We start from the raw sequence: 22,798 nt of genomic DNA on the forward strand, positions 1-22,798 counted from the left end.
GACGTCTATGGTAGACTTACTGGTCCACATTTAGAAAAGGAGTACTTGTGGCACCTTAGAGACTAACCAATTTATTTGAGCATGAGCTTTCGTGAGCTACAGCTCACTTCGAAAGCTCATGCTCAAATAAATTGGTTAGTCTCTAAGGTGCCACAAGTACTCCTTTTCTTTTTGCGAATACAGACTAACACGGCTGTTACTCTGAAAACTGGTCCACATTTGAGGTCACTTGAACAAGGAGCTCTCTAGATATGTCCTCTTCCCCTCCAAATAAATATAAGAACCCTATCATTTTGATATTACAACTTTTTCTTTTTTTTTTTTTTTTCACACAACTGCGGATCAGTTTAGGGACTGATCCTCCCCAAACTGATATAACCTACTCAAGATTGATCTCAGCACCTACTGCCCCTCTGAGGAAGCAATATTTTAAAAGTTCTTCAGGTTAAAAGTTGTCCTTACAACATGGCTCAATCCAAGTAGACGAGCCAGAGAAAGTAAATTTTGCGTATTTGCAGCAGGCTGGGGCTCTGTTACAAGCCAGTGTTTTCAGGCAGACAGATAATTGGATAGCTCAAGGTGCTACCCTGTGGCTATTGAACCTGAGCAGCAGCCATATGCTGTGAGTTGAGTCCTGCTTTCCACAGCTTTCTGAGAATTTGTGTTGTGCAAATTGGTTGCTCTCTGCCTCCATTCGGTGGGGGCTTCTTCTGGAAGTTTTGCTGTGAGAGCACAGGTTCTGAGTAAAAAGCTAATATTTCAAAGTTACCGAAAATCCACATGGATATTCACATTCCACTTTATAGATTTAGAAGTACTGTCAAAGAAAATAGCTTAAATTAAACAGAAGGAAAATGAAAGACGCCAGTAAGCAGCAGCAGTCATAGCAAACTTCAAATGATATTTCTTCCCACAAACTGCTATAGAAAAATAAAGCAGTACACAATAAACGTTCAAACCAACAGATAGAATTTTTGCAGGCCTTTTTTACCCTTCGTAAAATGGAAATCCTGGTGCAACCTTAACTGTGCTGGCATCACCCCACCATAATAATGCTGCGCCACTGTAGGGTCAGAGGAACTATTCATGGCGCAAGTTGCGTCGTTGGACTGATGTGGACCGCAACTCTGTATTTCCTGGGTTTTGGAGGTTTTAAAGAACAGGTGCACTCAGCATTTTGGAATTACATGAGGCACTGCTGGTTAATCTTAACTCTGTGTTAGCAAAGTTTTGGGGCAGTTAATATTTTATTAAAACAATCTGAACCGTTCTAAACCAAGTGCTTTCATATTCTTAGTATGATCATTATGTTTTACATTTTTGTTTGTTGTAGGACACTCTTAAGTTGTTTTTAAGCCTTTTGTAATCTTTCACAACCCTCAGCTATTTTGTTTGGAGGCTCATTCCTTTCATAAAGCGTTATTTATTTTTTTTGCCTGCTGAGCCAAAAGGAGACATTTAAGGAGACTGCAAGTTTAAAAGCAAAAATTGGGTTTTTTTTTTCTGTTTGTTGCTGTACTAAACAAGATGAGATCCAGCCAGGGTTGTTATAGTAACTACTAACATTTCCTCAAGAGAAGAGGAAAAAAATAGAACACAGATCCATTCATTTATTTACTTTAGACTTTCATTCAAAGTTACATGCTGTTCTGTGTAGATGATTTGCAAGACACACAGTGTAGGTAATTTCAGTGGAAAACCCTGCCCCCAAATCTCCATACTAATAATGAGAATGAATGGTTCTCCAGTATATTGAGCTGGCAATACTGGTTTATTGTGGAGCTTTGTAGGGAAAATTGGTTATTTTCTCTGGATCCTTTACTTATTATTCATTCTGTAGTCTTTGACTTTTCACCTCTGGATCCTGCACTGCCATCTCGGATTCTCCTGTTCTTTAGTTCTATTTTAATATTCCCTTCCTTTATGAGTATCAGAATTGTGTTGTCTGGGGTGGGGGTGAATTGGAAAAAAATCAATTTTTGTCATAGCAAAAAAATGCAAAGGTCATAATTTTTTCTCAGTTGCTCTCTTCCCCCTTCATTCCCGAAAGTGGCTGCCTATGTTTTCATATACATGAGGTACCTTTTTATCTTTTAAAATAAAAATAAAAATCAAACTTATTCAGGTAGAATAAACCCTTACTACGCACAGGATATCGATAACATTCTTATACTTGGTGGTGTTTTGATAGAGCTTGTTATAATTCCTAAATTATATGGTTTTACAATTTTCCTGTCATTTCTAACCCCTTTATATGAAAGAAGGAATGCTCCACAGAAGCTCTATCTACTGGAAGGATTAGGAAGATGGCGCTGCCTCATTTTTTCCCATTAGATCATTCTGAGAACCATCAGGGTTAAAAAGCGAACTTTTCTTGTTTTGTTTATTTGAACAAAAGTACAGATAATTCCACACAGTCCTTTTTTTATTTGTAAAAATTGTGGTATCTGTGACCGGCATTGACCACAGGACATATGACTAGCCTTACTCGTAAGGTGCCCATCGTTGTCATACCTAGACACTATTGTGTATATTTTTTTAAGTAAATCAGGTCCTGCTAAGAAAAGACCCAAACTCTCCTCCCCTCGCTCACACATTAAAGCTGCTTGACTGTGAGAAGTTAAAGCTCTGGATGATTAATTCCAGGAGGATCATTTCATTATTTTTTAAAATACCGTGTGCGTGTTCCAGTTGTGTGTCTGCAGTTTTCCGGAGCCTGGATACTGACGTAATCCCTAGTCTTTGGAGCAGGGTGTGGTGTTTCTCTCCAGTACTTGTGCCTGTACCCCGGATGTCCCCAACACATCCCAGTCCCACCCAATGAACGGAGTGAACACACTGCTAGTTTAGGATGACTTCACATTGCTGGAGTGTATCTTCGTTAAGTCAGCAAACCAAACCAAGATCAAATATAAGCCCAGAGTGATTCTGGAACCTCCCAGAGAAAGTGGGTGGGGTGCAGGGAGGTTTCAGATGAGGCTAGTGCTTTCTGAAAAGAGACTTGAGTTTACCAGGTAATGTGTCTGATAAAACTTGCTTTAAATGAATATATATGGACAAAACATTTGAATGACAGTGGAAGACATGAAGGCTGCTCTGTATTAACATACAAATGCTCTATGATTGTCCGACTGCTGTAAGGGCTGTGATCTGACTCCTGAAGCTGAGTCAAAAGGGGCTGTTCTGTAAAACAAAGACTAGAAATAAAGACAGGTTTCAGAGTAACAGCCGTGTTAGTCTGTATTCGCAAAAAGAAAAGGAGTACTTGTGGCACCTTAGAGACTAACCAATTTATTAGAGCATAAGCTTTCGTGAGCTACAGCTCACTTCCTCAGCTGTAGCTCACGAAAGCTTATGCTCTAATAAATTGGTTAGTCTCTAAGGTGCCACAAGTACTCCTTTTCTTTTTACTAGAAATAAAATATCTCTGGGGCAAATGCTTCAAGGGCCATTGCAAGAACAATGGCTGGGCTAATAATTAGGAAGGGACTTCCTGCTGTGGCTCCAGCAAATTTAAAAGGCTTACTTTGCCAGGGCTGGGGGCTTAAGATCAAAAGGATACTAAATAGAGTCCCTCTCTTGAGAGAAAGCAGGGTCAGTTGTTGGGGGCTATTCAGGGAACAGGCTGAGACTGAGAGAGTCTGTGTGGCAGGAGTCTGAAGAGGTTGAGGTACCTGGCTAACACTGTGTGGAGAAGGAGAGAGGAACAGTAAGTGCTATGTAAGTATGTCTGTATTTAGGCTATTTTATTGTTTTCAAATCCTTGCTGTCTTGTGCTGTTTGGCGTTCTGACTGTTAAGAATAAACAATACTTTGTTTTGACAAGGCTGTGTAGTTACTGTGGATATACCACTGTCACGATTCCCGAGGGGCAAAACTGCAGGTACCTAACCGAAGTCAGACCTGCTGAGGTAATCCTGGTGAGCACAAGCATCTGCAACCCAGGCTCTAGTCTAAGAGTGGGAGAAAAGGGTGACTCCACCCCACAAAAAGCAGCTTGTCACCTGTTCAGATGCTCTCAGGCAAATGCAGAGAGGTGACAGCAGTGCAGCTAGCCCGATAACCGTGACTGACCTCCATTGCAGAGCCTGAAGAGAAGAAGCTTGCTCTAGTGTTCACGTTTCGTTCAGGCTGTTTGAATGTTTCCTGAATTCTTCCTTTCTTCATGTCTCCTGAAATTAAACCTCATTAGGTGTCTTTGCAAAGACTACTCACTTTTACATGTGTGTTGAATCACTGCTAATAAATGTAATACCAAGGCCAAAAATATGTGAATATATATGGAATTAGGTTAGTGTATGCAAAAATGGGCATTGATCCGTCCACAACACATTTGCTCTGTAGAAAGCTGGGATTGCCACTTTTTCATTAATGCATTTATGTACTGAACACTTGAAAGGCACTAGTCATTCATTTATTGCCAATTTCGGGTTGGCCTAACTGCTGGTATTTCCAAGAAAACAACAAAGTATTCTTTGATGTTTGCAACAAAAAGGGACTAATAATCTGCCAGCAATTAGCCCAGCCTATAGAAGAACAAGTTTTGCTCTAATGATACTTGCCTAATTTTTGGAAGGACAAGCTTATTGATGTTTGTGAGGATCTATGATACAATGCTAAGGGCCATAAATACCTACGTAGATTATAATCAGATATCATCGTGTTAAAAAAAATCTTTATAAAGCATCCCTATCTAGAAATAATAGTTGTAACAGCTAGGGCAGGAATGTTCAACTAAACAAGCCTGACAGTAACATTTAAAAACATTAAGGTTCCTGCAGGAAATCCATCATCCAGGTAAATAACCTGAATTGTCTTTGTTTTTAAATAAATGAGAAATCTTTCCCTATTCCGTTGACATTTTCTGCAGCCTTACTGCAGGTTTGGCAGGGCACTGGAAAAGCAGTGGCCTTCACTGAAGCCAGCCTTTACAGCCTGACTTGATGTTCTGCATTTTGGATTAATTGAATGGAGATTACTTTCCCCTTTTTATTACCAAACATCAAAAGAATTGGCCTACGAGTCTCAGTCCAGTGCTTAATTGCAAGATCATACTTCCCCTTGAAATATGGGTATATATTCTGGAAACAAATGGGACTTTTTGATTCAGCAATACATGAATATCAATACTTGCGATAATTTGAATGCATGAGATATTTAAAAACTGCCTTTTAGTGCAACATGAGGAAGTTGCTTATTTCTATATGTGTTTGTGTGTGTATAATGGGTGGGATTTTAAAATGGCCTCGGCTCTTGCCTAATTCTGATCTCATTAACTTCAGCAATCAAACTCCCATTAACTTCAGTGGGAGCAGAATGATGCCAACACTGATTCTGAAAATCTGGCCCAAATATATAGACAATATAGTGGTTATCATTAAAATACCAACATTTGCCAACAGCTACCACATGTTGGTACCCGAGATAGCACAGTTAAATCATTTCTGAAATATATGAAAATATTATTGTATCTCAGATATATGGGGCCTGATTCTGATCTCCTTTATGTTGGTGTCAAGCAGGATAACTGCATTGATTTCAGTGATGGTACACCCATTTGAGAGCAGAAACTGCATTGACTTCAGTGGAATTATCCTGCTCGACTCTGATGTAGCTGAGATCAGAATCAAACATGCTGTTTAATAATTGTTGGTAGATGTTGAAGCTTTGAGGGTGGCCACTCTGTGTGTGTGTGTTTTCTTTTAATAATACAGATTAATTATATGTGCTACTGCCTCTTACTGCAGTTCTTGAGGTCTTGAATTTACTTTACCATATTTTTCAGTCCTGTAGTCCTTATGTAGGCAAAACTCCTTTTGACTTCAGTGGGTGTTTTGATGGTTTCTGGAGTTTGGTGAAAGGTATGAATTGATTCCCCATAAGTGCACTGTCCATTGCACCTGTGTAGGTCATTTTGTCCTCAAAAAAGTATTTCCCTAGCTGCATTATGAATCCAGCCTCCTTCTTGAGATAGTAAATCAGATTTATCATGCTAATTAAGAAGACTTCAGCTGAACAGACTTTCTGATACCATTTGTGCCAGCATTCCTTGTTCTTTTGTGTATCCCACATAATTATTATATATTATTAGATACTTGTACAAACAGAGAGGAAGCTGCAGTCCCTCTCTCAAGAAGCTGATAATATAAATCTTAACACAGAAACATGTACTAAATGTGTATGTATATATAAAAAATACACCTATCCCGAGGCTTGCATAAAGAAGTGTGTTTTAAGACTTGCACGTGGCCCTGTAACCTAGATTCACAGCCTTAGGTCTAACGTGGTCAGTGCAGAACAAATGTTGCTGATCATGCTTTATTGTTTTATGTATTTGCAGAGTCGTCTGAAAGAAGCTGTGCAATTGCTGGAGGATTATAAACATGGGACTTTACCCCCTGGAGTCACCAACAAAGAGGTAATACATACGAGCAGTTGTTTACTGGGTTCCTACTTGTGCATGGACAACTACTTTACTGAAGAAAAACAAATTTCATGTATGGTTTCAGAGTTGCAGCCGTGTTAGTCTGTATTCGCAAAAAGAAAAGGAGGACTTGTGGCCCCTTAGAGACTAACCAATTTATTTGAGCATAAGCTTTTGTGAGCTACAGCTCACTTCATCGGAGGCATTCAGTGGAAAATTTCATGTATGTCTTTGTAGCCAGTCACCAGTTTGGTACTTTCCTGGGTTTGTACTGTCATGATTACCACAAGTTATCATCTGTTACTGATCTGTTTTTAGTAAGTGTTACTTTTTTTTAAATAAATCCTTAATGATGGTACAGCTGATGACTGTCCCAGTGCTGGGATCTCATCTGGCATTAGTTATAATGCCAATATATGCTGCTTCTGGAAGGAACTGGATGTCTTACACTGGCTATTCCATCTTCTTTTTGGCACTGGGCATAGTAACTCGGTGTGTGTCACGTTAATACTAACAATTTCATAGAAATCGTAGAAATGAATGGCTAGAAGGGACCTTGAGAGGTCATCTGGGCCTTCTCCCCACACTGAGGCAGGACCAAGAATACCTAGGCCATACCTGACAGGTGTTTTGTTTTTGTTTTTTTGTGGGGGCTTTTGTTAGGCATTTTAAAAAGTTTTGCTGAGCAAAAGTCCACAAGAGGTGGTTTAACCTGTAAACATGTTAAATAAAAATTGTTATTAAACGTAAGCATAACATTTGAGTTTAAAGAATTGTGTCAATTAAGAATAACATTCATCACCAGCACCATCACTACCCTCCAGCTCTCACAAAATGTGTATTTTGCCAGTTCTAGATCCTAAAAAATATGTTGCTTTCTTCACTAAGCTGAAGTCTCTCACCAGGCATGTCACTGTGTCCATGTATTGGCAGCTAGAGTTGTCTATAAACCCTCCTTCTCTGAGGGGGTCACGTTAATTGCTGATACAGCCTCACTGAAATAAATGCACTTACATTGTATGGCTCCTCCACCTATCTTGTCCTGGTTTATGATCTCACTGGGGCTCAGGTATGAGACAGGTGTCTGGACACCTCGGTGAGGCTGCAGTGTGTGTGGTTTTCTTCTTTGACATGGTTACTGGCCTAGTGGAAGGAGGAAGCACCTTTGGCCTTTTGAGACAGTCCCACACGACATTCTCATAAGTAAACTAGGGGTGTGTGGTCTAGATGAAATTCTAGACGATGGGTGCAAAACTGGTTGAAAGAGTAGATCTCTCTAGCTTGCTGAAGTCCTACAAGATAAACTCATACTTCTGTGAAACCCTTATCAGCTCTTCGAACAGCCCAGGCACAACCTACTATCAGGTCTTAGTCCAGTGAACATCTTGTTTTGAAGGAGCCATTAAATTAATGTGCCACCTGACGTTTTCTAGCGAGTGTTCAGTTTTGTGTTACGCCAGTATCCAAAACTGCCTTCTTTCCATTCAGTGCATGTTGCCAAAGGTTCCCCGGCAGCAGCCAAAGGCGTAATAACGATGCTTAGTTTGTTTTCATTGCTTGGTGAAACAATTCCAGTACTTGAAAAATGAAAGTGTAAAAGACCATCAGAAAGTCTGTAACATCAAATATTTTCTCAATACATTTATCATCTCCTTGGCAGGGCTTTTAAAGAGAAATTTCGCCTTCTATATAGATTCAACCTTCTGAAATGGAACAGTCGTGGACAGTTCCTTCCAGAACTGGCTTTCCTTAGCCCCTTACCTGCACTCTGCTCCTGCTTGCCATGACCCTCCTTACAAGGCAGATGCTGGAGTAAACACTCTTCATCCCCAGTTATCCTCTGGGGAAAGGTTCACAGCCTTGCAGCTACTTCCCGGATCCCAATAGGAGCACAGCCTTTGTTGGATTCAGAAGAAATTATTTTAGAAAGCTCAGCTGTTGCTCAATAGCATGAAACAGGGTAATCTTAATCTAAAAATCCTCTAGAAAATGCAAGGAAACCCGCCAGAATTTTGCACAAAATCAGGCCTCTTCCAGACAGAGCAAATAGCTGGAGCTGATCCAGGCACAAAATAAGAAATATTCAGTTGTTGTTTTTTTTAAAGTAGAAGTATCTATGTAAAAAACATTACAGCTGCAAAGTGAAGTGCTCAAAAGCTGGGGAAATGCCACAGTTCCAGTCCATGACCAGCCTTAACTCTGCCTCTGGGCATATACATTGTAATACAGTCTTTGGTTCGATTATTTGTTCTGTTGCTCTTGTCTGCATTAGCTGAGCGTATGCTCCTATCAACCCCATAGGCTGCTCTTTCCTAACCACGTTCTGCCACTACTCCCTGTTCACTCTCTTGACACCTCTCTTTTGTGTTGTCATCCCTTCCTCCACTGGTTCCCTTCCCCACTCCTCACTTGCATCCACCATCTCCACCTTACCCTTGCTTCTCCCTTTTTGTTCTCCCCTTTGCCCATTCCTCACCCCCTCTCACCTCCACAAATCCAAATTCCACCTCCACTTCCTCCTCTGTGCGATATTTGACCCAGCCTCCATCCCCACCAGTCCCATTTCCTGCACCCTGTCCCATCACCACCTCTAGCCCTTCCTTTTCAAGCCGTCTCCCTGTCATCCTCTTCTCTTGCTCCCTCTGGAATACCCAGTGGTTGCACACACTGCATCTCAAAGACCACCATTATCCATGTTTTTTTCGTCTCCTTCTCCCTCTATCTCCTGGCACTTACAGGAACTTTGGATCCCCTCTCCTGACACTGCCGCTGCAGCCACACACTCTCAGTGACCTCTTTTCTCACATGCTCCACCTCAAGTAGTCCGCAAAGGAGTGAGGTGAGGTGTAGAGCTTCTCTTCTGCTGTTTCCAACCCTACCACTCTTTCTTCCTCTTCAAACACTCCTCCTGCCTCTTATCTCCACTCCCCCTCCATGTAGTCACCATCTACTGCCCCCAACTCCTCCGCATCCACCTTCCTCTCTGGCTCCTTTGCTCTCCCTTTTTCCTCACAGCACAACTTCATCCTCGCTGTCTTCAACTTCATGTTGACATGTTAGCTGCCCACTTACTCCTCCTACCCTCTTTGTTTGATCCGGAACGATAGATCTGCTCTCCTGCTCACCAAAATGGCCACTAATTTAAGACTGTAACCTGTTCCCAGGGGCTTCCTAGGGAAAAGGGACACACTCAAACAGGTGAAAAATTCATCTAATCTGCTAGTAGCTGCTAGACTACTGATAACCTCTCATTGGGAAAAGAAAAATAGCTAAAAGTTAGAGGAGTGGTTCCAGAACATATGGGAGATTGTTATGGAAAAACTCAATGCATCAATTAGGTACCCCGCAAAATTGTCAGAGGACAGATAGATATTTAGTTACTGTTTATTCAATACTAAAAGTACTGCCAAACCCCTCCCTGCAGCACGCCTGTCCAATTATTTTGAATGTTAACATTTGACAGGCATGCATGGTTTGGTAAATATGAGTAGAGTCAGTAGTTTCACTCAGTTTAATAAAATCCCCAGAAATAACACAGCCTGGGTGGCAGAAAGAGGCTCACTCTGTAATATGATAATACTCTGTTAAACAAAGAGATTTGATGATTCTGTTACTGCATAATGTTTCTCTAAACAAAAAGATCACCTCAGTGTTGTAATGATTAATACTTTAGATATTTACATGGCAATGATTTGTAAACCTGTTAAAACTTCCTAAATAATTACATTACAAAAATTTATCTTTTTCTTCTGGGGGAAAAAAATCTAGTGGTGGCTTGGGGTTCGCCTGGTTTGTTGTTGTTGGGGTTTGTTTGTTTTTTTGAACTCTGCTATGAAGGAGATACATGAACACAACATATCTGAAAATGTTTTGACACAAGAGGCATCAGTATCTAATTTCAGTTTGGGAATGAAAACTGTATTCTGAAAAGTTAAAAGGGAAGCAATGAGAGAATCAGGCTTTCTGACATGTCTCTTAGGCCTGTTAGGAGCTAACAGTAGAGAGTTGTAGACCTGTCTAATAGCTTAGAGTGGCAGTGGTGTGATCCTTGCTGAAGGGAGAGAGAGTGTATCATCTGTCCCACCTTTCTCTGTGTACAGAGATACCTTTGTGTCACTGAGAGCCCTACCAGATTTTTGTCCCACCTGAGCGTTCCTTGGCACCTGTCAGCTTTCCCCCAGCTCCTAGTTTAAACAGTTCCATTACTGAGTTTGCAAAATCTTTTTCATTTGCATTCATTACAAGCTTCTATGCAGTGAGAGAGAGGCAACATGTTACATGTAAAGTGCCCAATCCTGCAAGCTCTTTGTTTGCAGATTTTCCCCCGGGTTCTTGAAGGGCCGCTGGTGGGATCAGGCTTTTAGCATGAAACTCTGGTGGCTAGTGATATTTGAAAGGAGATAGATGAAAATGACACACACACTTGCACTCGGAGCCAATTTGCAGCAGAAGGTATAGACCGTAACACCTCCAATTCTAAACAGGGCAGCCATCCCCAGACTGCCTCCTGTGGGGAGCCTCCATTGGAACAAAAGCATTTTCATTTGAAGGAATAAATACTTCTCTGAAGAAGAATACCAGTCATAAAAATATTGTTGGAGTGAATAAAGCTGCATACTACTTAAAAGTGGCATTTTCTGCAGCCCAGACACATCCTCAAACCAAAAAGCTTCACCAACTGCAGACATTACGATGTGGCTTTTGTCCTTTATTTCCAGGCTTCTTTGCATCATTTGTCTAATTTGTAGAACTGCATCTGTGTCCTCTATTTGCAAGAGTCCCTTTTCCAACCTGAGCCACCGATCAGCACAGATTGGAAGAACAGATTGATGCTGGCATGTCAGCGGTGGTAAAAGTTGAAAGAAGCCGTACTTGATGGCTACCAGCTACACAGGGGAGAGTTAAAGAATCCTTGTTTGACAACACGGCTGCTTTACTATTTTTATTAGTGCTGCACAAACATGCAATGCAGGAAAAACAGGTGCTTCTCCCAAGGAACTTACCAAAGGTTACTGGACATGGACAGTATTGCTTGGGCACTGTAAAATGCAGGGTGACGGTCTCCTGTTGAAGGACTAAATTAGGGAATCGGTGCTGTGAATGCTTTTTCACAAATTAAAGAACTGCAACATTCTTTCAACCCATCTCCCCGTGATGCTAGACTTTTATGTTACTGAAAGGGCCCACATCTTCATCTTTCTGTGCTAAAGCCTTTCGAGCTGTAACAACAAACCAGTAGAATCACTTCCCCGTAAACAACCTACCTGGTATGTTCAGCAAAACACATCCATCCCATTGCGCCTTTTGTGTCCTGGCGACCCTTTCCTTTGAATAAATCTCTATGGGAATGTCTGTGTGCTCTGGGATCAGCCAAGAGTGTAAACTATTGCTATTTAATATTTGTATGACAGCCACATCCAGAGGTCCCAGTCAGGATCAATGCAGCTCCCAGCACAGCAGACACCTAGTTACAGACTAAATAACGAGACAGACAGAAAACAGACCATGAAAGTATTTGCAGCAATTTTATATTCCTCCTGACCATCCTTCCTCTCACTCTTGCCCTCTGGGGGTGTGCCACAGTGTCTATTTGTGGTCTTGCCACTAGGAGAGAACAAAGAGCCACAGTGTTATTGTAGGTTCCGGAGCTGTATGCCAGTTATACATGGCTCACCGTGCATCACATAAGGACCTGCAAGATAAAGGCCGAAATGCACCTTAATTCTACAGAGGTTTTTTTTTGCACCAAGTTAACGATATCAGTTTAGAAACCAATTGCACCAATTTCACTATTTTGGTTTCTGAACTGAGATAAGTAAACCAGTACAAAAAATGGTGTGTAGACCTGCCCTAAGTGACTTTTCCAAGATCACAGAGGGTGTCTGTGTCGAGCAGTGAACCCAGGTTTCCAAAGTCCCAGGCTAGTGCTCTTAACACTGGACCATCTTTCTTCTCAAATTAAGCATGTGCATAGGTGTCTGTGGAAACAGAACCCTAGATTGGGAGCTCGGTGCTGCCATAAAAAAGAGAAAAATCGTTCTCTCTTGCCACGGAGGGTAGGAAAAGAAGCAATGGGTTCAAACTACAGCATAGCAGATTAAGATTAAATCTCATCAAAACTTCCTGTCTGTAAGAACAGTAGGAGAATGGAACGGACTGCCTAGGGAAGTTGTGGAAGCTCCTTCACTGGAGGTTTTCAAATAGAAGCTGGATAATCATCTGTCTTGGATGGTTTAGACACAACAAATCCTGCATCTTTGCAGAGGGTTAGACTAGATGACCCTTGTGGTCCCTTCTAACTCTATGGTTCTATGATTCTAGGTTCTGTGTTTTCTATATGTTTGTAGAAAACTGAGCACATTGTGGGAGCTATGGCAATATAAATGGAAAAGAACTGTCTGTGTATTTCTCATGCACCCATCACTGCAGTATCTTGACATTGAGATAACAAAGAGACAGCCTTTCTCCCTCATCTTTTTGGTTTTTTATTATTTTTCATTCTACCACCCTCAAGATATCTAACCAGAAATCTTCACCCTTTTAAACACAAGTGTGTCACTGAAAGAAATTGAATGAGCCACAGCAAGAGAGAAATGTGAGCTTTTGAAATGCATCCGCCTTTGTCCTAGGAGAGAGAGACTCTTCCTCCATCCAGCCCCATTCCGTGAGCATTGGCTGAGCATGCGCTCAGGCATGTCACTGGTAGCTTCTCACTCCTGAGCCTTTCCAAATGCAGTTTTGACCACTTGTAGTTTTGAAACTGTTTCATTTCTTCCCCTATTAGTCTCAGTGAGGTGAAAAAAGACTCACCAGTATAATGGGCATATATTGATTACTGTGCTCTTCCTTCAATTGTGCTAACAGCAGGAAGAGCTGCTCATGCTGTCCCAGACACGGCAGAGAACAATGACTCTATTGAAGGCTAAACAGCATCCCTTTTAGAGAATAATAACTTTTCTTAACATTGTTGATGATGAGCAAAGAGGTCCATTTGCAGTAAACTGTACTCTTCCCCTCTCCGATCCGCTATTTCTTACTTACATTTTATCAGAAGGCTGTATACTGGGTCTCCCATTGCTTCCCTTTCTTTTTGAGGGATGTTTTCTAATGGGCTGAGGACAGAACTGGGAGCACCTCTCTCCTGCATTTTAATCTGAACTGTGACACTCTGGCCCCATCGATACTGGGTGGAGAACAGAACCTGGAAGCAATGCCTAAAATCAGTTCCACCAAAACAAGATCCCAGCCAGGAAAATTAGTTCCCAATAGCCACCATTGTATGTGTGTAAACACCCCACTCCCAACCCCGATGCTCCATGTGTGAATCTTCCCTCTGATGCAGAAGGGGCTCAGCTGCCTGCTGGGCACCTTCCATTACCCGGAGCAGGTGTGGGTTCCTTGGTGGGGGAGGGGGCAAAGGCTGAGTAGGCTTGGGAGAGGAATGGGCAGGCTGGGAGTAAAGCAGGTTGTTCTGCTGTCTTTCACACGCGCACACACCCACCCAGATTCATCACACTTAGGTAGGAAAGATAACACAGTCCCCAAGACGGTATTATGGCTTCTGCAGAGAATCACTGGCTGTCAGGAGTTTCTGGGGGCAGGGCTGGAACAGGGCTGGGTAGCGCTCCCTCCCCACCCCACCCCCCTGCGGGGCTGTCCCAGGCCCTGCTGCACCCCTCCAAATATTCCTCTGCACCCCTGCACCCCTCTATGAGTTGTGCCTCACAGTTTGGAGACCACTCTTGTAGACTCTCCTGGTGTGCAGTCATTGTTCCCGAGAGCGCTTTAGTGCAGTACTGTTTTAAACAACACAACTTTAAAACACACCGGGGAACTTTTAGTTCTCACCAACAGGGTGTGTGCAACGCCGTAGTGCACATTAGAGACCACACCCCTCGCGCACATTACCCCCCCGGGTAGATAAGTCCTGAGAGACAAGTACTGAGAGATGTAAAGTAGTGCTCCTTCTGCCTTTCTGAGATGGGGTTTGTTGCTTTGATGCACGTGAAAGCACCTGAAAACACACAGCCCTGTAGGAACCAATGCTCCATTGGCTAGTGGGAAGGAAAGACAAAAGGAAACAGCGATTGGACTTTGGGGAAAGGGGTCCTGACCTGAAGAGTTTGGTCAGTAATCTTACTGGAAGCGTTTGGTGAGAAATTTTACTTGAATCTAATATAGTTTGTTAAATTAGGCACTAGTAAGCATTTGAGCTTTATTTTTCTTATAACCATTTCTAACTTCTATGTCTCTTTACTTATACTCACTTAAAATCTCTCTCTATATAGTTAATAAACTTGCTTTGCTATTTTATCTAATCCAGTGTGTTTAAGTTGAAGTGTCTGGGAAACTGTTTAAGGTAATAAACTGTTATATTATTCCCTTAAAGGAATAACAAACTTAATATATTTGTACTGTCCAGGAGAGGGTTGGGCAGTACAGGATATACATTTCTGGGGGATGATCCAGGACTGGGAGTGTGTTCGGTTCACCCTGCTACATAACCAAGACTGGTGAGAGCCAGAGTGTAGCTGGCAGGGTGCAGTTACACACAGACACTCAGTGTGTGGCTTTGCTGTTGAAAAGCTGTTTGAGAGTGGCCCAGGTGGGAGCTACTACAGCAAGGCATTGTAAGGGACCAAAGGTTGCAGGGCGGGGGTGACAAAGCCCCCCACTTATCTGGATTGTGGCTTTTTATGTCACAGAGATGCCCCTTGAAAATTGAAGTCCACCCTTGACAGCTGCTGGCTGCCACCGATAATAATGACAATAACTAATGCTTTCCATTCCTGCATCACCTTCCATTTGAGGATGTTTATAACAGCTTTATAAAAGTTAATCCGTGAAGTCTCTCTAGATCCCCAGAAGGTCCATTTTATGAATGGATAACTCAAGAGCAAAGAGCTTAAGGCCCAAATTTTCAAACTTGGGTGCTATGGCACTTCGGCCCAGATCCACAAAGCTATTTAGACGCCTAACTCTCATTGACTTCAGTGGGAGCTAGACACCAAAATACCTTAGGAATCTTTGAAAATCCCAGCCTAAGTAAGTCAGGCACCCAACTCCCATGAATTTCCTTGTAATTCAGCGAGTCCTAAGCACGTGAAAGTCTATGGGAGTTGCAGGTGCTCACCATCTCTAGGTATTAAGCCCTACGTGTCTCAAGTTGGGCACCCCTTTCCCCCATTTTGAATGTTTGGGTCATAGTGACTGTGGCAGACCTGGGGCACCTCTTGACTCTAACCACCTGACAACACTGACGTCCTGTTTGATTCATTAATGTGTGTACTAGCACTAAACAGAACCACTTAGCGGTCCTTGCTGTTGGCTTGAAATATTTCTCAGTGAACTTCCAAAGCAAAGTAAATAGCACCCTGGTAGGGACAATATTTCTCCTGCTGGGAGTTAAACAGTTTTTTTTAAGGGGTTGGGAAAAAGAACAATGACATGAGATGCTCTTGTACATAAAGCAAGCCTTGATGTATCACACATTCCAGTCACTATGCTGAAACACTCGGAATTCAGTGTGGGATAGATAATCCGAGCTTTGCTTTAGTAAATCTTTTACAGTTTCCAGAGTGAGAAACAACTGGCACTTGCTGACTGGGTGCAAACTCCAGACTGCTATCTCGTTAACATCGAAGTTTTGTGGGAGCAGGCAGGATCTTGCGAAAGGATTAGAAAACCTCCCTGTTAGAGCAAGAAAGAGGCTAGCAGGGTTCCAAATGAGACTTTTATGTCATTGTCCAGAGAAGCAGAGACAGTTACTTAACAACTACTCACTTCTTTCTAGTGATTCACTCTTAAGTCTTGTCTATACTAGGGAAATTTTTGCAAAGATTTATCACTGTTGCCAATTCCAGTGTAGATGGGCTCCTTGCAGCATTTAAAGCACGGTATCCTCTGAGCCTACACAGGGTGAGTCTTTCCTTGCTTATGCAGGCTGGCAGTTCATCTACAGTAGGTCTCCAGTGTTGCTAACTCTGGTTTGAGCAACAATGAGAAATTTTTGCCAAAGTTTCCTAGAGTAGACAAGGCTTCAGCATGTGAACAGAAAATAATCCACTCTCCGATCCATGGACTCTACATGTTACTGCAGTTAGTGAAAGGAGAATTATTCCCTTCAAATTACGCAATTAACGCTCATATTTTTACAATCAGATATGTTAACGGATAAGCTTGGTGTTGAAGTGTTCTTTATATTTTTTGGTTGAAGAGTTACTTTCAAGTGTTGTCTTATACAGTGGAACTTGTATTTAATGTAGGTGAAATATATAGGTTAAAGGTATAAACATAATTCAGTTATTGTCCCACATTAAACAATGTGAAACAAGGTTTGAGGTTTTGTAAACAGAGGCTTTGGCTTGGTTAGTGCCATGGTAAATACACCATTTAAACTACTTTTACCTTTTTTTTTATTTAAGATAAAGAAAGGAAAGAAAAACAGTTTAAAAAAAAAAGAGAGAAGAAATGGAAAGTATTGAGGCTTTCATTTTAACAGCATCCCTTTTTCCCTTTCCCTTTAGCTGGAGAGAATTTTAGAAGCAAACCCCCTCCTTTGTCAGACAGTCTCTTAGATGGTATCAAAGACGGTAATAATGGTCCTGCCAGGGAAGAGAGAAGAAGTGAGTTGAGATGGGCTAGAGCTGTTGTTAAAGTTGGATCCTGTTTCATCCCAGGCAGCGGTTGGGTTTCAGGTGGAGCTGGTAGAGGTGGTGATGTCATCTGGGTCCCTCTCTCTGCCCCAGTCTGGTCAGGACGTCTCAGGATCAGGATGATGAAAGCCAGGGTCCCAGTTGGTGGTGGGGGTGGCAGTCATGATGGTGAAGCTTGCTCTAGTAGCCAGTTTTTCTCCTTAAAATCTCTTATTTTAAGCTCTCTCAAAGGGAATGGTGGGCGGAATAGCCCATCCCCTCATTATTTTGTTCACCAATTAGGTCGCTTCTGACACATGAATTTTGGTTAGCTGATGTTTTTTTCTCACTTATTTATTTATTTTTATAAAGCATGATTTGTAACACAGTCCATTAGTTGCTTTAGTTAGTAGGCCTTCATGTTTGGACTAATTTTAATTATTTTGTCTCCTTTTCCTACCTTTGCCCATCAGCATTTGTTGTTATAAGTTATTGTGACATTTTGTGAATTTTTATGTACTTTATCCAGTTTGGCTCACAATTAGGGCAAATTTGTAGGCCCAGTTATTACAACGAACCCCAACTGAGTAAAGCTCCTGTTTAACCAAAGATCAGTTACCATTCCCCTGGGGTTACTTGGGTTTGTGTCTCCTCGCTGTGCTCTGGGTCTCCCAAGCCTGTGACAAAGCCTTGCTGCCAGACACATCCAGCCTTAAGGAAGTGAGTAGGAAGAAGAGCTGTGTGGTCGCACTCTGGGTTCATGAAGCTTTGTGGTACTGTTAGAGCTTGTTGGGAAGATGCATCCAGCCTGCTTCATTATCTGCTGTTAAGCTCTGTAGGAGCGTAGTTACAGGGGAGCTCTCTGTGATTTAAGCTCCCTTTCTACAAATCTCCAGGGATCTCCAATTATCTGATGGGTTTGGGTGTTATCCCCTCCAACTTTTGAATAATCACAGTAGAAACTCCTGGGGATGTCTTAAGTCCACATAAAAAGAAAAGGAGGACTTGTGGCACCTTAGAGACTAACAAATTTATTTGAGCATAAGCTTTCGTGAGCTACAGCTCACTTCATCTGTAGCTCACGAAAGCTTATGCTCAAATAAATTTGTTAGTCTCTAAGGTGCCACAAGTACTCCTTTTCTTTTTGCAGATACAGACTAACACAGCTGCTACTCTGAAACCTTAAGTTCACATGTTCTTGTTCTTTACACAAATCTCTGGTGCGTCAGTAACAAGGTTGTAGGGTCCCTGCTCTTGGAACTGAAGGGAAAATAGCATCTTGGAAATCATGGATTAAAAAGTACTAGCTTGTCATCAACTAGTTTGAGAGCTATTAGACTATAATCTTGGAGCACTTGCAAATGGCCCCTGGAGCTAATTCCTTCACAGTGGTGAAGCATGTGTCAATGAAACAGGAGGCAGACCTGTCATCCTAAAAGGTTGCAATGGCCATAGACTGAGCCACTGCCCCTTGCCCATTTGGGTTGCGTCACAGAAAGTGAAGTCTTTTTTAAATGGTTTGGTTTGCTCTGGTTTTCTTTTTCTTTCTTTCTTTTTTTTTACTTGATGTTTCTTTTGTGTAAATCCAAGTGTGAACACATTTGCCACTAATACCAAAACAGGAGGGGTAGCAAACACTTGGAGAGGACACAAACTGCAAAGTGGCTAGTGTGACAGGCATGGCAATTTCCTGCAGTATTCTGGGTAAACTTTAATAGATTAAGTACTTTGGGAGTACATTGTATTAAAAATGCAAATGGTAATGTATTATTTTGGGTTTGCATATAATGTCTCTAGGGGGCAGTCATGACTAATGTAAACCCTAGGAAGTGTTAAGAGCTTCAAAGAACTATTTGAAACAATGGGCAGACAAGAACGAACTTTTAAAGTGAAGTGGGTTTTCCAGGAAATCTCCAGGGGGAAGTGTATGCAAGCATAAACTCCTCCATCTGTGCAAGAATTCAGCTTTTAGAAGCTTCGCCCTTAGGAGGGAACCTTGGTCTGCTTATCACCTGTTACATGAGGACAAGATCAGAGGCCCAAACTGTATAAAGAAGGGACACTCAGATTCATGGGTATTCTTGTTCTGAACAAAAGGGGTTATGAACTTGTAACCACAGTAGAGCCCCTGGGTGGGGTTTGAAGGACTGACACCTGCCAGAGCTCTTGTTTGAGTTGGGGTGATCTCTGGTAAGCTTATTAGCATGTGTGTAGGTTCTTCTATTGTTTTAATATGCTTTCTCTGTCATGCTTTCCCCTTAAGAATAAATGTGCTTGCTTAGAAAGAGTGGTGTGGTAACTGTGGGCAATTACTCTGTTTATAGCCTCTGTGGAGAAAGCAAAGCAGGCCTGCTTCGGCAGTCTGACTTTCTGGGGAACTCTCAGTGTAAGCAGGGAACTGCGCAGCCTGGAAAAACCCCGATCGAGGGGAGAGAAATGTGGGTCTCCGCTCAAGAGAGATGACAGCTGAGGATCTGGGAGCCTAGAGTGGGTGACTTTGCTGAACCATGAAGGGGAAATTCAGGTGCCCTGAATGGTGACGCATAGTATATAATTCTATGTTATTAATGTACAGTAACTCCTGTGTGAAATAGGAACACCTGTGGTAGGAGACCGCCCAAAAGTAGCCCCTTATTTAGAAACCATGGGCTGATTCAGACCAGCATAAATCTGGGATAACTCTACTTACTTTAGTACAAATGCTTTGGATTCACAGTAGTGTAAATGAGATCAGAATTTGGCCCCCCATCTCTAACATGGCCAGAGAAAGTGTGAATGGAATCCCTAGTTAAAACAGAGACCTGCTGTCAGCAGCCAGCTACTGGCTGGCAAAACCAACTACTCACAGTGTTGAATCTATTGGAAAAATGTTGCAGACTTGCTGAAAACAGAAAATGAATTAGAGGATAAAAAAAGTGAAAATGAGCTGGCAGAATCTTTAGGTGACTCATCAGGTGCATCTTGTAAAGTCGGTTTCTGGGAAGCAGTGGGATAATCCAGTGTTCTGAGAATATTTGCTCTGCAGCAAGGAAAAGCAGAAATATTGATACCAGTTAGTGAAATTAGATACCTTGACCAAAATGCCCATAGAACCTGCTCAGAAACCGCCCGTCCTTCCTCATGGACTGTTTTTTCACTAGTGCATTTGAAAACAGAGTCAGCTGAACAGAGAAGCTGAAGGCCAGTTCTCTGCACCCATGTCTAAGATCATGCCAGAAAATACATGGTCTTTTGCTGTATAATGCATTTAGAAGAGGTAGAAACACACAGTAGAATTCCTCTTTTACTGAAGGTGTTTTTTGTTTAATATTCTGAAGGTCAGTTATTGTTTTTTATACCATTATGCATATGCTGTATTAAAGAGGCTGCATGGTCCCATATGTAGGGCGCTAGCCTGGGATTTGAATTCATCTTGGTTTAATTCCTTTCTTTGCCACACACTCCTGGTGTGACCTTGGACAAATCACTTACTTTCTCCATGCCTCAGTTTCCCCTCTGTACAATGGGGATAATAGCATTGCCCTACCTCACTGTGGTGTAGTGAGGATAAATACACTAAAAATTGTGAGAGGCTCAAATATCATAGTAACTGACATCAATAGTTATTCCAGATTTACACCTTTGTGAATTAGATCGGAATCTGGGTGTAGATAATTACTAGGTAATAGGGATTGCTGATAGCTATGGGCCAATTTCTACTATGCTTCCTCACCTGGAGGTAGTACCTTACCCCGTGAATATTTCCATTGAAACCTACTCCTCAAGGGCCTTGATCCTGCACCAAGTCAATGCGAATTTTTCCATTGACTTGAATGGGAACAGGACCAAGCCCAATGTGAGAGAGGGTGGCACAATCCTATAACTTACTTTAAAAAATTCCATACCTTAAATGACTGAACCACCAAATTCTGCACAAAGCGAGTCTATGTTGGATATTCTTTTCTCTCTCTCTTACTCTCATCCTTCTTTCCTATTCCTTTCAATTATTTGTTACATCCACTTGTTTCATTTTGTCATAAAGTAGATTGTAAGCTGTATGGGACAGGGAATGTGACTTTTTGCAGTGGTGCCCTGCCCCTGATTTAGGTCCTTTATGTGCTATAAACAATAATAAAAACATGTATTTTATGAATATTGATTACACCTTCCCTTTCAGTGAGCATTCTTCAATGAAAAAGATTTTCCTTGCACAATTGTTTGTGGAAAAGTGAAAAATGGGCCACTCGTCCTATTGAAGCTAATGCATAGTTTGTATTTGAATGAATGTTTGCAAATACCTCACTGCAGTTTACTCACCTTAGAGTGGAATGCCCTCCAATGACCACTGACGTCAGGTGGGAGTCTTGGGAGCTCATTCAAAGTGTTATTGTGCTAATCAGATGTGTACATAAAAAAGTAAAGAGGGCAGTGTTCCTCATCTCAGAAGCTTACAATATAAGGTCTGAATTCTGCCATTCTGTCTTATGTTGAACAGTGTCTTCCTCTCCAAGTGGTATCATTCATTTCAGTAGAACTACTGGCTCTGATAAGGTACTTCTCAATGTGGGTAAAGGTGGTAGAATAGGGCCCTTAATAACCGTCTCTGACATCCAGAGGAAAGTTCTTTCTTAGAGCGATTCTCCCCGTTCCTTTAATGTAACAGATCAGAGGATTAATGTGGATTCTTCTGTGCTGATGTTTTAAAAACTAATATTTTATTTTATTTTTCTAGCTTTGGGGAGCTCAAAAAATAAAGCAGGTAACATGCTTTTAAATATTTTATTCCTCTTTTAAAATATCACTATTCCCTTCTGTTTTTCCTAAATGGGGGGAAAGGTGGTTCTTCTTTGTCTGTCACGGTTTTTCAGTTACATTTTCTCTGACAAGATAAAATAGCATGTGCAAATAAGTTTTTCCCCACACAAGAGTCTTAATTTTATTTTATTGTTTATATATAATTTTATGTCTTCATTTTCTCCCATTTATCTAGCCTAGAGTTTTCCTGGTCTCCACATTTCCATTAACTGGTTTGACATTTCTTCCATAACAATAAAAACTCTTTTCAGAGTAGAAAGAAAAGGAGGACTTGTGGCACCTTAGAGACTAACCAATTTATTAGAGCATAAGCTTTCGTGAGCTACAGCTCACTTCCTAGCCGTGTTAGTCTGTATTCGCAAAAAGAAAAGGAGTACTTGTGGCACCTTAGAGACTAACCAATTTATTTGAGCATAAGCTTTCGTGAGCTTCAGCTCACTTCATCGGATGTGAGCTGTAGCTCACGAAAGCTTATGCTCAAATAAATTGGTTAATCAATAAAAACTCTGTTATATCTTTCCCCTGGACAATCCCAAAACACTAGCAGACTGAGTCTCACCCCTGTTTACACCAGTTTTTACACTGGTGCATCCTCACTAGCTTCATATGGAGATCTGTCCTTATCTGCCTAAAGTGAGAAAGACCAAAGGTGACTTTTATGGACAGCTGTAGAATGGAATAAATTGATGGTCTCAGTCCAGTTCTTAATGAACAGGTGTCCACAGCACAAAACTACCACAGTTGGCTCCTTTGTAAGTGGTCTCCACAGTGAGGCCAAGAACTGGATGGACATGAAGGCTGAACTTCTCCTGCGGCCATAAAGTAGTGCAATGAACCATTATGGTAGTCGATAGGATTTTACTGGAGAATTCTTTGTTTCAGTAACACCAGATGACCATACAATCATGTTTTCAATTGGCAACACAATGGTCAGGCTCTGTTGGAT

The 22,798-nt window shown here is 41.6% G+C and overlaps 1 protein-coding gene across 4 annotated transcripts in view; it reads left to right on the forward strand.

The window, feature by feature from the left end:
- SFXN5 (sideroflexin 5) overlaps positions 1–22,798 on the forward strand; it is a 168,965-nt gene that overhangs the window by 26,761 nt on the left and 119,406 nt on the right. Inside the window, exons 1-4 of one of the 4 annotated variants that reach the window (XM_078852614.1) lie at positions 3,389–3,720; positions 6,341–6,418; positions 19,383–19,582; positions 21,770–21,796. Coding sequence is in view for 1 of the 4 variants with exons in the window: in XM_073343014.2 (XP_073199115.1) it covers positions 6,341–6,418; positions 21,770–21,796 (105 nt within the window). In the remaining 3 variants the exon portion in view is untranslated. Of the gene's footprint in view, positions 1–3,388; positions 3,721–6,340; positions 6,419–16,445; positions 16,804–19,382; positions 19,583–21,769; positions 21,797–22,798 lie in introns of those variants that run through there. The other 3 variants (XM_078852613.1, XM_078852615.1, XM_073343014.2) reach the window with 3 other exon arrangements.

Source organism: Lepidochelys kempii, chromosome 4 (genome assembly GCF_965140285.1).
Source record: "Lepidochelys kempii isolate rLepKem1 chromosome 4, rLepKem1.hap1, whole genome shotgun sequence".
Taxonomy (NCBI): domain Eukaryota; kingdom Metazoa; phylum Chordata; order Testudines; family Cheloniidae; genus Lepidochelys; species Lepidochelys kempii.